The 17,152-nt window shown below is 47.1% G+C and overlaps 1 protein-coding gene across 1 annotated transcript; it reads right to left on the minus strand.

Moving 5' to 3' along the window:
- Positions 1-2,878: 2,878 nt before the first annotated feature.
- Positions 2,879-16,423, minus strand: Ctps1 (CTP synthase 1). Its single transcript, XM_023706227.1, has 13 exons — positions 16,378-16,423; positions 16,181-16,259; positions 13,670-13,802; positions 11,806-11,894; positions 10,653-10,747; positions 9,890-9,952; positions 7,902-7,945; positions 6,524-6,620; positions 5,458-5,513; positions 5,278-5,374; positions 4,624-4,768; positions 3,995-4,083; positions 2,879-2,995 (listed from the first exon to the last, which is right to left on the minus strand). The coding sequence occupies exons 1-12, from the start codon at positions 16,421-16,423 to the stop codon at positions 3,999-4,001; spliced, it is 1,029 nt and encodes a 342-aa protein (XP_023561995.1). The 3' UTR covers positions 2,879-2,995; positions 3,995-3,998.
- Between the last annotated feature and the right edge of the window lie 729 nt (positions 16,424-17,152).

Here is a 17,152-nt window from a genome sequence, read left to right on the forward strand (position 1 = left end):
ATCTGGTTTCCCCATGCACAGGACTCAACCTTAGCCTTGACACCACTCACACTGGTTACAGGGACCAAATATGATCATCGGTGGACACACATTACCAAGATCCTGCTGCAGGCTCACCAAAGCTGCTTAAGAGCTGTAAGAATATAAAGAACGTGTTTCTCTAGCTGGGCATGGTGCTGTACACCTCTAATCCTAGTTCTCTTGAAAGCTAATTGCTAACTCCAGCCCAGCTTAGTGAGGTCTTGCCTCAAAATAAAAAAAAGATCTGGGGGCCTGGCCCTAGCTCAGGCCTTTAAGTGGCTGCTTCCACAAAGCTGTCAGCCTCAGGTTGCTGGAGTTCGAACCTCACAACTCGCCCGCTGGCCAAAAGTGCCCTGAAGGCGTTCGAGGAACAAAAAAAAAAAAAATCCTTAAAAAGATCTGTGGATGTAGCTCAGTGAGTGCAAAGACCCTGGGTTCAATTCCCACAAAGCATAAAACTTGGGCTGAGGGTGTGACTTAGTGCTACAGCATTTGCATAGCATTCACAAAGCCCTGGGTTCATCCCCAGCAGCATTAATAAAAAATAAAAAATAAAATAAAATAAAAATCAAGTATCATTACTTTCTGGGCACAACAGAGCATGCCTGTAATCCCAGCACTTGGAAGCACAGGCAGAAGGATCACTGTGACTTCAAGGCCAGTTTAAACCACAGTGAGACCCTACCTCAAATAAACAAACCTTTGCTTAAGAATGGTGGCCACTGTCTCTGGACTCTTCACACATGCCGAGCGCTATGCTAGTCCAGGCCTCCCAGTCGGGAACGTTCTTCCTGGGCTATAGCTGGATTCTATGGCAGGATGAAGTCAGAGTGAGCCTAGTTGCTCCAGACTGCTCAGAACCAGCTATCCGATCTTGACCCAATAGAGGATCCAGAAGAGATGCTCTGGGTTTCCTCTCGCCAGAAAGTCCCAAGCCCATCGTGTGGTCCTTGTTCCTGTTAGTCGTCTGCACGGCCAGCATGTTTGGCTGGACTCCACTGTGAAGTTCTGGGGTCACTTGGGTTTCCTTTCCTCAGAACAGTCATGAAGATGGCTGGAACTCTGGGCAGGAATTTGATCACAGAAGGCTCTGCCAAACCGTGCATGTGCAACCAGGGGTGCACCCCTCCCTCTGCATAAGGACTGCTGGGAATGTGGGTGGCACAGAGGTTAGAGTGGTGCTCCATCAGTGTACTCAAAGGCCCAGCACGAGTTTGCAGTGCTCTGGAAGTGGAAGAGAGGATGTTTTAACTCAGTCTGTGAGAAGTGCACAAAGGCAGATTGCGTGCCAAGGCAAAGAAGTGGGCTTTCTGACTCCAAGGGCAACAGTCGGTGGAAGGACAAAAGGCACCCAGTTCTCTGCATCTTTGAGCTAGAAAATGGGCCAGACACTGGTGGGACAGACTTTCCTCTTCCACCCTAGTACTTCAAATTTCAGCAGGTGAAGCCTTTACCACTGGTAAGCAGCTGGGCCTGAGGCCTGAGCCTCAGCAGAATGCAGATGTTTCCTGAGGGTGGCTCAGGGCCACTTCCACCTATGTCTCCCCACTTTACTTTGGCATGGAGACCCTGCACTGCTGGGCCTGTGCTCTGGAGGCTAAGTGGGGAGAGAGCAGTCCTGCTGGTGAAGACTGTGCTTGGCCAGCTGCTGCTAGCTGTCTGGGAGGGGCCACATCCAGTGCCCAGTAGAGGGGCCCTGACACGCACTCTGACTGGCTCCCACCCCTTGCTCAGTCACACAGCACTCAGTGTCCATGATGCTTTTCATCTTCCTTGACACCTGAGAATGAGATGGAGAGCCCTGCTGGACAGATAGTTTCACTTCCTATTAAGAAAGGCTCCTCTTTTAGTTTTGAACACTCAGATGGCTACCTGTAGGCTGCTCCCTGAAGGAATGCTGGTGTCCTGGCAGTGTGCTCCCACTTTCCCACCTGGTCAGCGACGTCAAGGATGAAAACCCAAGGAGGTCTCATATTCTGCAGTTTATTTCTTAAGTTAGAGTATACACTGAGCTCAGCCAGAATAAAGTGAGCACATGGCTGCGCCATTTATTTCATCACAGTAAGAAAATAGCTCTCCATATTGCATCTCTTCTACAGTAACACCATTCTGGAAGAAGGAAGTACCCTCAAGTCAAAGTTGTCTGTAGATAAAGAGGGTTTTAGGGATAGTTTCCCCAATGGTGTTTTCAAGTGACCCCTTGATGCAAGGAGTGTCCCCAGCCCCAGGAACAAGAAGCAGCACAGGGGTTTAAAACCGTACTTCAGAGACACAGGCTTCTTCATGGCTACATATGAAATAAACTGTCCCCTTGGATAATGAGGGTCAGCCACAGTTGGCACCAAGAGTCCCCGACAACTCGGAGCAGCACTGAGGTTTCAGCTCTGGTTTCTCGGCTCCTTGAGGCAAGCTACACACAACAGGTCACCAGCACCAAACATCAGAGGTATGAGCTGCAAGGACCTTCTGCCCTTGGGGAGTCACGTGGCCCACTGAGTGGCCCAGACACTCACAGGAAAGCAACAGGCGATACACTCGAATCCATGATGACGCGAGGTAGTTGGAAAGACAAGGCTGATGGCCTTCTACCAGCCCTGGCCATCAGCTCCTGACCTGCTTGCCAGCCTCCTCTCAGAAGCTGACGAACCACAAAGGCGCTGTACACTCCGCAGGTCGTGCATCCTGTCAGCGGAGCCAGTATACATGATGGGACATGCAAGTGACAGTTTTCCAAATGCCTTTCCCATAATAAAATAATGTTAATAAAAACATAATTTAGAAGTGTCAAGGGAGGAGAGGGAATTAGGGAAAAAAGAAGAATCAAAATATATCATGTACAGGTACAAATTCTCTATGATGAAAGTGACCATTATATATATATCTAAAATGTACCAATAAAATAAAAGTGTCAAAAGCCAAGTATAAGATCATAGCTGTAAACGCCATCCAAGTCAAGGGTTCTCTTGAATCATCCCTGTTTTTAAAAAAAAAAAAAGCAATTAAATGATGCCTATTAAGTTGAAAAATTAAAATTTTCAGCCAGTTGTCATGGGGAACAATGCTAGGAGCCGATGATAAACAATTATAGCTAAAATTATAATCCCTATAGAACTGCACATTTCAAGACCTCACAGCCACCTCTGCCTTGACCTGATAGAAGCACCTGCCACCCCTGGTCTCATTTCATACCCCAGACTGCTGACACCCTTTACCCTTCGAGGCTCTCACTGACATCATCTGTAATTATGACTTTTTATTTTCTTTTTTGTTTTTGAAATGGTCTCACCATATAGTTCAGACTGGTCCCCCACTTCAGCTCCCCGAGGGGTGGAAGTACAGGGTGCATGTCTGACTTTCACATGCAGCAACAGTGTCCATAGTTACTGTTGATAAACTCGTATACGGACCCTGTCACCACCAACATGGACATTCAAAGTCTGTTTAATAAATACTCAGCCCTTGGTGGATTTCTGAAATAAGCAGCAAACACCAAGCTGTTTGCAAGCAGAATCTTTCTGAGGAACTTCCTGATGAAGAAGCCAGGTGCTGTGCAATGACCTGCCATACTATAATGCCTGTCGCCTCCTTCACAATCTCCAAGTTCACAGCTTCATGAAACAACAGGGCTGAAGCACCCAGCCTACCTAGTTGGCCAGACTGGCACCCGCATGCAACACGAGGGCCCAAGACACCTGCACAGTGACCTGTCTCGCACCATCCCTACTAGGACAACCTGCCCAGGCCCACACCGACCTTACTACTTCCATTCTCTGGCACATAAACGATTTTAACCCTAAATATTCATGATATACTTGTAAGCCTCGTGTATATCACCATTTAAGGTAATAATAACAAAGCTTAAATCACTTGGACTGAGGAAGTAGCTCAGAGGTCACATGCTTGCTTAGCTTACATGAGGTCCTGGATTCAATTCCCAGTTAATGTGGGGTGAAAAAAAATCACTTGACATTACCGAATCAGTTGTGATTTATTGATGGAAACTTCAGTTCAGTGATTTCAGAGTCAGGAGAGCTGCTCCCACTTCTGTCACTGTAGGTGTCCCTGTAGAATTCAGAAGGCCAATTCATCATCTTGCACCAAAATCTTTATTTCTCTGTTTTTGTAGGCACCATTACATGGGGACATGTGTCCCCACAGCAGAAATCCAACTTCTTACTACATACTGTTTTTGGCAAAAGGCTGCAGAGGAACTTCTTCCTCTGGCTGCAAGAGATACATACCTATTCATCCCTCAGTCTTCATATGCTACCCACCAACCCTGAGTAACTGGTTCAGATAAAAGTGGCAGTGGGGCAGAAACCCCCCAGCGGTGTGACTCACTCCTGGTGGAAATCCCATTGCCTTAACACAAACCACAGGGGTCTCTGCTCAGCATGTGCAGTACCCACGTACAGCAGAAGGGGGAGCAGTCAAAGAAAACCCTATGGATAGAGTGGGACCTTACATAAAATGTGAGGCACCGACCCAGGACACCCAGCCCTGGTTCTCTCCCAATAGCAGTGTGACACCTCACTGTGGTGAGTCCGTGACCTCATAGGCTTAGAGAAGAAAAGGAGCTGGCTCCTGAAGCAATGTCCCCACCTTGGTGAGAGTCTGCAGCCTTTCTGGAGGTAATGTGGAAGCTGCCCCACAGAGGCCAGCAGGAGGCCGAGGTAGGGTGGGGAGGGTTTGATAGGCCTGGACAGGAACTCAGGGTGGTACTGAACCCCAACAAAGAAAGGATGATCTGAAAGAGAAATTTAAAGATCCTCTATGTATATTGTACATGAATGTAAAAGAGGAAGGAAAAAATTTGTTAATCAGACTCTAATACTTGAAAGTAAAACCACCATTTGAATCTAAATAATGGCAACCCCAAGGCACGAGCAACCTGGCAACCTTTTCACTCACGCTGCTGTTCCCTCAAGGATAAGGGACATACACTTGGCTTCCCAGCTTAGTCACCAGTCCCTGTGACTCGCACAGCTGGAGTCATGGGGCTCACATGGTACCAAATGCAGCCTTTCATTCTGCAAGGGGAGCTGAAGATAAGCAGCTGCTCATAGAAAGCCATGCACCACAGTGAACTTCTCAGGGCTCTAGACCTCTCACCACCACCACCACCCCTTCCTTCAGGGGAGAGCGCAGCTTCACAATCCCACCAGGTCAGGAGCTAGATGCACAGTATTATGTTTTCCCACATGACAAGAAAGTCTTGTGAAGTTTTTCACTAAGCACAGCTACCCAAGCAATCACCTTCCAACTCCACAATCTCCATCCTCTCCCCTTCAACATCTTGGCCAACAAATTTCAGGCCTTGCTCTTCCAGGCACTTTTTCAAGACTGGATTCACCTGTCAAAGCACAAAAAATAGTTGTGCTGGGCTCTCCCCTACTGTCTGTCCAGGAATAGATGAGCCCACACTGGAGTCTGTACCTCAAATCGATGGCGGTGCCTCTCTTCCAAGTAGTCTAAATCTCCATACAGTTTCCCTGGGAAAAACAGAAAACCAGGCTGGGTGTTAAAGACTTGTGATTTCACAAATCACTCATTCACAGTGGTATCCTACTTCCAAAGGTTTACTTTTTATTGCCTACAGAGTCAGTGTATCACAGTTCTACCAACCATGGTCACCTGTGCTTCCCACCATCTAGACTAATTCCTGGGTTTCTGGTCCCTTGGACTGTGTTAAGGAGAATGATAATGGAAAGAGGCTTTCACACATTGCTGCTCTCACTCTGCAGCTGCGAGCCTCTGGGAAGGCAGACAGGCACCTATTAAACCAAGACCTCACAGAGAAGGAGACAATCAAAGCTACCCAGAGGACCCCTCAGTAAAAGCTGTCAGTGCCTGGTGGTTGCAGGGTGAACAGGAGGACTGCCTCACCATTCTCTTTCAGATGCCCACTGGGACTCCCAAATCCACAGGGCATTGCAGCAGTGAAAGGATACGAGCATCAGTACTCAGGCCAAGCTGCCATGCTTTGAGACATGGCATTTCTGCCAAGTGAAGTTGGAATGTTTCTAATGGGCATGGAAAAAAGCCCCACTGTAATAAAATAATTTTCTTAAATGTCTTTCTCCCATAATTTTCCTGAAATCTTTAGCATCTTGAGTAATTCTTAGAACAAAGTTCTATTTAGGTTGAACCACAGAAATCTGCCTTTATTATGCAACAACAATCAAGAGATTTCACACTGTTTCAACATAGCAGTATTAGCAAAGTAAGAAAGTGCAGTGGGTCTAATGAAACTGCCTCAGCCTAGGGGGAGTCCGGAGCACAAGGCTCTCATTCCATCACCAGCACCCTCCCTAAGACCCACTCTGCTGCTTTAGCTGTTGAAGTGCACCTGAAAGTGTGAACAGGTGCAGAGGTGGTGGGGAGCTCAACAGCAAGAACAAAACAAAGAAAGACAAGACAAAAGAACCAGCCTAGCTCTTTGGAGCCACAGCACCACCCAAAGACATGTGTCCTGGACAGCAAAGCCCAAGGTAGCTCTTACTCAAGACAGAGTTCTTGGTCTGGAACAGGGTTCTCCGCTTGCCCAACCTCATGGTTCCGCCCATCTGCCCAGGATTGTGTTCTGGCATTTCTATGACCTGGAGATGTTCAGAAAATAAGCACAGTATACTCAACACTTTCTGTAAGAAGCAAAACCCTCAGCACCAAATGGTGCCTGCCTGTGAGAGACCAGGCTGCACCATGCCAGCTCTGCCCCAGAAGAGACGCTGTCACTGGGAACTCCCAATGAAACATTTCTAGCCTCCAGGCCAGAGGTTCCATCCTTCAGCCTGTCCTTGTGAGGGTGGTCCTGCTCCCAGCACTGGGGATCACAGGGCCTACCAGGCTATTGTACATTCCAAGAAGGAGCAGAGCAGTGTGAATATGAGAGTAGCTGGTATGACATGTGTCTCCTGCATGCAGGCCTGAGGCTCTGCTCACTGGAGGGGTGCAGGGCCAGCACTCAGCAAGGGCTTAGCAGTGCCTATGAATGTGTGCACTGCGGCCCCCAGAGGGCAGAGCCCAGCTCACCTCTCGGCCCAGTGCTCCTGAACACCTTCTGGGCACCAGAGCATCCTGTGCCCACTCTCTACCTCAAGGGCCCATGCTTTAAAATCTTTGTTCTTCCCCTCCTGAGGCCTTCACATTAGCAAAGTTCAACTGCAGGTCAACAAACATACACTGATGCTGTCCAAATGCCAAGAAATTAAGAACCTTTCCCATCTCCCTTATCAGCGTCCTCAGTGACAGAAACAGTCTCTGTATGTGCTCAACATTTGCTGACTGCTGGAGGGAAAAAATGCATTTTAACATGCCTGTCACAGTTGGGGTACAGGTTCACGGGTAGATAGGTGCACTGTCCTTCCCAGTGAGCCTTAATAGCAGAGCTGGCTGACAGCACCCTGCACTGCTGCTATTAAATACACCACCAGGTATGCCAACCCAGAAGGGCTCTGGTTACTGTGAGACAAATCAGCACCATACCACAGCAATTCTTGAAGCACATGACCACGTCCCAGGACTGCTACTAGGGAAAGCAGTAACTAACAACATGGTGACAACACAGGTTGGTGAGCAACATATGCCTATGTCAGTGCTTCCCAACAGTATTATTTATAAAGTGCCAAAGGGTGGGCGTGGAGAATTTAATCAGGAATCTCCTCAAGGTGGCCGGTCTGATTCCTGTCATAAAGACTCTGAGGTAACCTGGAAAGACTAGTGAGGAAAAGCTCTTCCTGTCAATCAGATCTGTGAGCATAGACCTCGAGGTTCCTTGGGAGGGAGTCTCCGGCCCTCACTGCCTGTTTCTACCACAGCCTGCATCCTGAGCCCCTTTCAGCTCTGTCTAAGCTCAAGAGAGATCCAAGCACTTGACTCACCACAGGATGACTGGTCTTAGGGTCAAACTCTGTAGAATTGGCATCTGAAAAGTTCAAATATTTGTTATAAAAACAGCTAAAAATAAAGCCCATTACTTAACAGTTTAATTGCTAAGCGCTAAACTACATCACCATCACCTCCTTCAGTTTAAAAATCAATGATGGGAACAAAAGCTAGGGACTCAATAAGTGAACATGGGTGAGTTTTTTCTATACAATTTTTTTAGCTTTCTGGGAAGTCAAGTTGTACAAAATGGGGAAATCAAAACTATTGCCATAACCTAACAATCTTTATTTAGGTAATGTCTTTATGACAGACAGCTCTTACACTGTCATTTGCATCTTCTTGCATCTTGTTATAGAATCCATCTCTTTGAGATCAGTAGACCTGTATCTTCTATTTTTCTTTCATCCTCAGCATCTACTATGTTACCTTACTCAACTGCCAAGTTCAAATGCTAAACCAGAGAGTAACTGATTTCAACACAAATGATCTCTCTATTCTTCACTAAATTTCACACTCAACCATAAGCAATATTGCTGTAGCTAAAGGAACAGGTTCCTGGTACTACATGTCACTTCTTTCTGTGTTAAGCGTTAGGTACTGAGCCCCTCCTGGACCAGACCCAGGCCTCAATTACAGGGCTAGCTCACCCCCCAATTTGGGAGCCCATGTGAGAGCAGGGTGAGGGGGCCCAAGGATTTAAGGGGACCCTGAAGACCAGTTTGGTGTATGTGTGGAGGAACAAGTCCCTGCCATGACAGAAACCAGAACTACAGACATGCTGCCTCCTAAGCTGAGCCACTATCTCTCAGAAGAAAGGTGGACTGAAAGCCAGCCCTAGCCACAAGCTGGCCATGAAAGAAACTCTGGTACTGCGCACTAAGAAAGACTATTTTTTACTCCATTAGATTGCTTTGTTTCCAAGACTTTCTGAAAATCTAGGATCTGTCAGCTGGGCTAAGGGAACAAATGGCTGCGGCAGGTTATCCAGTGACATTCCGCAAGCCACATTCGCAGTACCCATAATCTGCGGCAATCTCCCATACTGGGCTTTACCTTGTTACTTGCTCTGGCCAACAGGCCACTGGCAAGTTCAACAAGTGACCCTGCAGTTGGAGAAGTCAGCTGCTTCTATGTGTGAAGAAGCCTGGGCACCATTACTGAAATCACCATACAGAGTCACCATCTCGGAGTCTCTGCTGGGCTGAGCACAACAGTGAAAGCCAGGCAGGATTTAGTGACTCTAGACACACTGCCGGGACAGAAACCCACCCAGCTGGGTCACCAACAGGACACGGAGAGGTGACAGGGATGTTAAAGCCACAGGAGAGGGGGTATTCATTAATACTGCTAGTAGACAAATCTGGTGTTATTTAAGTATTTCCTACTTGCCAGGAAATGCTGGGGACTATTGGTGTACACTGTTTCACTTATTTTAAGTTTTGGAAGTTGAGCCCAGGCAGCCCTGAGCTGCATCCCTAGTCCTTTTATTTTGAAGCAGGGACTCAGCTGGCCTCAAACTTATAATCTTCTTGCTTCTGCCTTCCGAGTAGCTAAAATTATAGGTATGCACCATGATACCCAGCTATTTCACCCAACTTTTACAACTATGTGAAGTGGGTACCATTTTGATTCACATTTTATAGAAGAAGCAGAGCTCCGGAGAGTCTATGTACGTTGCCTGAAATCACCCATAAGTGGTAAGTTAGAACAGGCAGTTCCAGAGCCCAAGTTGAAAACAACTGTACTGGTCTGTCTTAGGCTGGTGTCTTCTTGCTGGGCACAGACTGGACGGTGACCCTGGCGGTCAAATGGAGACTCTTAGGAACAGAATACGCAGGGAGGAAGGAGGTCAGGCTACACCACCCCTGCCCGCACCAGGCCCCAGGCAGCCTCTCCACAGCTCCTACTGCCCACTGCGTAACAAGGCCAGGGCCCTCCAGGCAGTGGCCCTGTAGGGACCAGACTCTCAGGAAGTGCTTACCTTGCCACCCCAGGACATTTCTTGAAAACTCAACCACTGCCAACTGCATCCCTAAGCACACACCTTTCAGGGAGAGAGAAAAGGAAAGGAAGCTCTGTTGAGACCACAGCTCCAACATTCCCTACATCCACCCAGGACCCTGCCTTGTACAGTCAGAGTCACAGTCACAAGTTTTTAATTTTGGGCTATAAGCAACCGCCCTTTGCTGTTATATTTCATCTGTACTTTAAAAAAAAAAAAAAAAAAAAAAAAAAAAGAGCATCTAAGTATATATGATGATTCCCAGGCTCTGCAAAGTTAACAATTTGAAAAGTAAAAAATATTCTTAGTATTTTAAAATTCAAGTTTCCTTCCCATCATCTCTCATAAAGTTCTCATTTACAACTGATCAAGTTAAAAATTACTCACGTTGACAGCACCAGAAAGCATCCAAAATCCCTTTGCTCAATTAAAGTCGGTGGGTACACCAAGTGAGGAGGACATAAAAACCTCCCATGCATACCAACAGAACTTCCTGCTGGGCAGTCCACCCTGAACTCCCCTGGCATCTACATGTAGCTTATGTGCTTCCTTAAGGAACAAAGAAACTGAATGTCCGCTGAAGAGAACCACACAAACTTCTATCTGAGCCGCTATCTACATAGATAGTACACATGTCCTGTTTCAAAACAACCCTGGCCTGATTCACCACCCCATTCCACCCAGCCGTTTTCTTCCCTTGCCTAGTCAGAATAAAGAGATTTACACATTATTAACTCCTTACCCAAAAAAGGCTTTTTCTGTTTCCGAGCCCAGGAAATTGCTTGGATTTTTCCTTCAGTCCCTCGAACACCAAACCCTCCTGGAACCAGCACACCACTGCACAAGAGAACAAGCACAGGCACGCCCCTGTCCATCAGCTCAGCTTCCACCCGCCACCCAAGAAGCCATTGCAGAGACTGGCGGGGCCAAGTTCCCCCATCTGTTTTGCTACTGAGATTAAGACTATGCTAGTTAAAGTAACCAATGAATCGTACATTTAAATGTAGAAATAGCAAACAAAACTGTGGACTTAGTCACATAAGAAAATGCTTATGAGTGGAAAAAGAGATGGGCACACTACTGTAACGCTGCTGCTGGACTCATCTCAAGTATCTTGGTACAACTTTGGATTCACAGTGCCGGGCATGGTGACACACACCTGTAATCCTTGCACTGGGGAGGCTGAGGCAAAAGGATCATTGAGAGTTCAAGACCTACAAGGGCTACAAAATGAGCTCAAGGCCAGCCTGAACAGCACAGTGAGACCCTGTCTCAAAGACAAAAAACACTTTGGATACATGTTAATATAACACAGCTCACTTTGCCTTTCCACTTTGCTTAGTGTTCTCATGTCAGAAGGGGTCTCCTCCTTAGCACAGAGCCACACTGACCAAGCGTCCAGCCTGAAACATTCAACTGCTCTAGTGAACTCTGAGTTCTTGCCAAGGTTTTACTGTTAAAAACAATAGCTGCTATGACTGGAAGTGTGGATCAGAAGCAAGAGTACCTATACATGCAGCCCTGGGCCCAATCCTCAGCACTACAAAAGAAAAAGAAAGAAAAGGGGAGAAACACAGGATGGTGGGCAGGAGGGCGGAAGCTGCCAAACAAATATGAGATGTAACTGATGGCTACTTATCAAATATCTTAGATGAAAACTTTAAATGAACCTAAGGGTGAGTTGCACACAGTATTCAAACTACAACTGATTTTCTTTAGCCCCAACTATATTGGCAGGCAGTATATTTTCAGAAGCTTAAATCACATAACAGGCAGTCTCTTCAATAACTAAAACATATTTTCACAAGTAGATGAACTGCTATCGGCACTGAAGTGCAGGACCAGGTTCACTGATGCAAGCTCAAAGCCCCGGCTGGCCGGAGCGAGCAACTTACTGGGCACTGCACAGCTTCTGCCACGCCTCATGGTAGCGCACAGGCTCCTCCTGCATAGTGCTCAGCTCCAGGTCCGTGGAATCTATATACTGGGCACCAGGGCAGAGAAGAGGAAATTAGTTATTCCCAGTGAACTTCCATGACTTGAAGTAGTAGTATCAATGTTGCATTTCTGGTAATTTTGGTTTTAAAGTAATACTTAATAATGTAGGGCTGGCCAAATAGCTCAGTGGGCTAAAGCACCTGCTTAGACAGGTGCAGGGATGGGGTTCAATACCCGGCATGCCATGCCAGCCTGCTCCTAGGGTGCACTGAGACAGCAACTGAGACTGGGCGTGGTGGTGCATGCCTGTAATCCCAGTGCTTGCGAGGCTGAAAACAGGAGGATCACTATGAGTCTGATCTGTGTAATGAAACCCTGTAGACCATGTACTAAATACATTAAGTATATATGTTTTCCTTCAAAATTGTTTAACTCTGAAGCTGGGGATTCCAGCACTCAAGAGGCTGAGGCAGGAGGGCTTCCATGAGATTGAGGCTACCCCAGAGTACGTGTAGAGTTCAAGGCCAGCCTGAACTACATAGCAAGATCCTGTCTCAAAAAAAAAAAAAAAAAAAAAAAAAAAAAAAAAAAAAACAGCATAAAACTGTTTATCTCCACATCGGGCTTCATCTACTCCAGACTTGGTCCGTTTAGAACCCTGGCCCAGCTAAGCCACTGAAGGGGACCATCAAGTACGCTCATGTGTGCGCAAGTGACACTCCCAGCCACCCTCCACGGTTTTCTGTGTTTATTTTCACTTCTGACAATACTGATGTATAATCTGTATACAGTACAACACAAGCATTTTAGGGCTGGGGATGTAGCTCAGCAGTGCACTGCCTACATGGTAAGCATGAGGTTCGAGTTAGATTCCCTGGACCAAAAAACAAGCATTTTAGACCCATTTTGACAAATTTGGTCAAACACAGACCTGAAGGAAAAAATGCTGCCCTAATCAAGATACAGAAAGTACATGGCCACAGAAGGCTTCCTCCCTCTACTACTGCAGAGAAGCCTGGAATCATTTTCTGGCACCATGGGTTAGTTGCAGCTGGATTCTCTTGTTCAGTGGTTTTGAGGTTCATAACTGTTGCTGTTTATAGCTCAATTTTGTCCCTCTTTCAACTGAGTAGTTTTTCTTTCAACTGTGTAAATAACCCACAGTACATCTACCTATTGACCTGTTATGGGCAACTGGGTTTTTCTTGATGTGGGCTACTAGAAATAACACACTTATTTATATAAAAATTTTTTTGTATGAACACATGTTTTTGAGCAAACAAATATCTGGGCTTGAAATTCTGTGGTGTGAAAGAGAGCGCCAGACTGTTTCCTAAAGTGCTCACATCAGGTATGCGAGTGCCACGCCCTCATCAGCACTCTTCGCCACCCTTCTGGGTTTCTCACTATGATCAATCTCCATTTATTCCCCTGACAAGTAAGGGTTGGTCTGTCTACACTCTCGCTACTGTCGGAGACAGTCAGGGCACATCCAGGTCCGCTTAGCTTCTCTTTGCCGCAGGCCAGCCCGGGACAGTGAGCCAGGCAGTGCTTCTACCAGGCCCACCATTTCCCAGGGCAGTTACAGGTGGGCACCTGATCCTCAGATCCAAGACTCTCTACCTCTACTCTGACAATTTTTCCCCTTCATTATTTCTGGACAACACTCCACTGTTTTTTGAGAGCCAGGAGCTAAATCTTTCTTATCCTTGAAAAGAAATTTAGAGCTCCAGAAACAAAGTAGACACACCCACAATGTCTACAAGAATACAGACCATTTCCCTATTAACCCCTTTGCTGTACCTACAATATCCTCCTTACCTTAATTTCCAATTTGTGGTTGATTGCGAGTGCAGAATGCTCCAGTGCTTTAATGACTGAGGCGTAGGAGTCTGAGAACTTGGTGTATTTACCCACAAGAGCAATAGAACAGGTTTCTAGCAATCGATCATACCTATCAAAGGCCAAGAAATACCTAATTAATCAGAATGTACTCACCATCTCAAGCCCAAAAAGAACAAAAACCTGAAAATGTAATAATGGGAATGAACATCACCCTTGAGTGTTATATATAACTAGTAAAGAAGCAAATTTCAAGCTGTTCCAAAGTATCACACACAAAACAATTGATCCCAAAGGGGAAAATTTTTTGACATAATAGGTAATTTACAAAGTAAAGGGAAGGGTCAAGTAAGTTATGGGTCTTTAACAATAGTCCACATTTGCTAAAAATTTTTATTGTAGTTAGTAAAAGAGTAAGATGTTTATAATGTTTTATGAAAAAATGACCAAAAACTGGGCCACTGTGATAGCTACATGGAAATGGACACAAAGCCAGGAGTGGTTGCATACACCTGTGATCCCAACATCTGGGATGAGAAATATGAAGGCCAGCATGGGTTACCCAGTGAGTTCAAGACCAGCGTGACCTAAAAATGAGACCTTGTTTCCAAAGACAGGAATGGATGCATTTACGAGCAATGTAAAGGAATGAGAACCAAAGGAGAAAATATCAAAGTGAAAATACCTATCATGGATAAGCTGCTTCAGCGCTTGCTTATGCGGAGATGTCAGATTAGTGTTACTCCAAATGTTAATAAAAAGTTCCAGTTAAAGAAGCGGTGTAAAAAGCACTGGGGCACTGTGATTGATGTGCAAAAAGCAGACATTTAGGAGGAGGAGGCAGCAATACCCTCCACTAAGCACTTTCTGGCATGGGGTGAGTGGATTGTTTCCAGAAACAGTGTAGAGAGCAGGCTGGCTACACAGGAGACTGTGCAAGCCAGGCAGAGACGAGAATGTTGGCAGTACAAGATACCCACGGACACTAGGCCCCTGTGCACTGACCCTCTAGCTAGCAAGAGATAACTGCAACAGAATGTGTATTCTTAACTCTCTGTCTGGAGGCCTGGAACTGATCCAGCTTGCTTGCACTCTCCATCCATGTTAAAGCCATATGACTGCGGTACGCACTCTAACATCTCTCACCACAAAGACCCTTGCTAACATAAGTAGACAGCTCAACATCTAACCTGTGATGGCCTTTCTGAAAGCCCTGACACCCATTTAACAAGAAAGGCTGTCGATAGAAAGTCAGAATCCAGACATGCCATGCAAATTCCTCCCTTGGCTAGGCTGCCTCTAGCCAACCAAAAGCCATGCTAGCCAGGGAGATGGCTTAGTAGAATAAACACTTCCCTTGCAAGCACAAGGACCTGAGATCAATCCTGGGTTCCGGAAAAGGCCGGGGGGGGGTTTTTTTTTTTTTGGCAGTGTCTAGGTGTCAGTACGGTAAGTGCTTGTCTGACAAGCACAAGGGCCTGAGTTCAATCCCAGGTTCCGAAAAAAAAAAAAAAAAAAAAAAAAGCCATACTGTCTCATACAAAGGAAGCCCACGGTGGTCCCTCCCTGCCTGACCCAGACTGCTGGGGCGGGAAGGGATCAAGAGGCCACAGAGAATCCCCACCCCACATTCTAGAGACCCAGCCAGGGCAGCACTAAGCTGGACATTCAGGAAGCCCATGACTCCTCCCCCAGCACAGGGAACTAGCACAACAGCCCAGAAAGCAGGGCACACCCATAAAACAAGTAGACACAATCACACGGACCCCATCAGTTGGAAGACAGCGGGTCTCTCCCTCACTCTGTGAAGAAAAGGAAGACAAGGCCCTGCAGCTAACAGCAACCCTAAGCACTTCTTCAGGGCTAAGCATCCACCGCAGCTCAGCACACGGCTTGCTGTGCAACCTAAGCCATCACCTACTCCTTGACTCTGAAGAAATTCCTCCCGTTGCATTGAAACCTACTCCCTGCCAATACCCACACAGTTTTCAGATCCATTATCAGAGGGCACCCAGGCCCCTCCACGGCCCTTGCCTAGTGACAGACATCTGTAAGGTAGTGGGATTATGGGCTCCTACAGCCCTGGTTCTATTTGCTCCAAAGGGCCAGCCGGGTCCCAGTGCTTCTTACAATGACACCAGTTATTAACTTTCGGTGGAACACTAATCTCAAATCTTAGGGCTTAAACTAGGAGCCATCTATTAGTTTGTGATTCTACATGCAGCAGTCTGGCTGGACTCAGCGGCGTTCTGCTGCTGGTATCCACCGGCTCATTCATGTGGCTACAGTCAGCTGGGAATGCCACCAGGGTTGGATGGCCCAGGATGGACTGAAGGTGACCTAGTGTTTATTAAATGCCTACCATGTGCCACGTACTGTGGGCAATACCAGAGTGGAGACAAATTAAAGTTTACTGAGCTCCAGCCTTTGGTTGGGCCACTCAGAGATGGAAATTTTAGCGTTATTATCTCACCTAATTCTCCCAATTACCTGATCAGAGAGATGGCATTATTGTCACCTCCACTGTACAGATGAGGACACAGAGACTCAAAGAGGAGCGCTGATTTGCCTGAGATGTCAAGACCCAGAGGTAGAATTCAAGCCCAAGACTCCCAAGTGCCTGTAGAGCCTCTGCTCTGCCACTGTACCCTCCTGGCTCTTCACACACACAGACACTCTGCCCTCACACTGCTTCAGATGTGACAGGGACCGAATGGAGATGACACCCGACATGCGGACTTCCATGGCTTCCCCTGTAAGGTTCCAGCACCTCTTCTGTGCTGGCCAGCGGTAGAAGCAAGGCTTAGGGAAATGTCTCAGACCGGGGATGAAGCAGCACAGTGGAGCAGGCAATGCGTAAGCCTGCCTGGTTCGGGCTCAGCACTGGCACATTCATCAGCCCGATTCTTCAGACGCATCCGGATGACGCTGGTGAGAACACACACTTCGCAGTGAGCTCCCCTTCCCAGCTGGGCAAGGTCTCTGAGCCCATTACACGGTAATCGGAGGTCAAGGTCACTCTCACTGGGACAGTCAAGGGCTCTGGAGCCACCCTGTGAGCCTGTCTACAAAGCTGGGGAAGGGCACCTGCTCGCAGCACATTAGCAGATGCCAGGGTAGGAACAGCAGCTTCCCAAGAAGGTGACACGTCTACAGTCTTCTAAAAGGAGCATGGGGACTCCGGGGCCCAAAGCAGTAATTTCTGCCAGTCCAAGGCTAGCATGTTCAGAAATGCCGCATTCCTGTGCCCAGAGGCCCAGGCGCTAGGGAGATGGGGGGCAGTGGAAAGACGCTGGTCTCACACGGAGATGGTCCCTCGGCAAATTTCACCTCTACTGGTTTCTGGCTGCTGCCTAAAGTTCATGGCATGCTCTTCTTGAGCAGCTTTCTCATCACCCGTAGAATAGGAGTGCAATTCTCCACCTTAGCCAGCGCTTCCTGTGCGTCTCAAGCTAAGGGAAG

This window comes from Octodon degus, unplaced genomic scaffold (assembly GCF_000260255.1).
Source record: "Octodon degus isolate 3935 unplaced genomic scaffold, OctDeg1.0 scaffold00245, whole genome shotgun sequence".
NCBI classification, from domain to species: Eukaryota; Metazoa; Chordata; class Mammalia; order Rodentia; family Octodontidae; genus Octodon; species Octodon degus.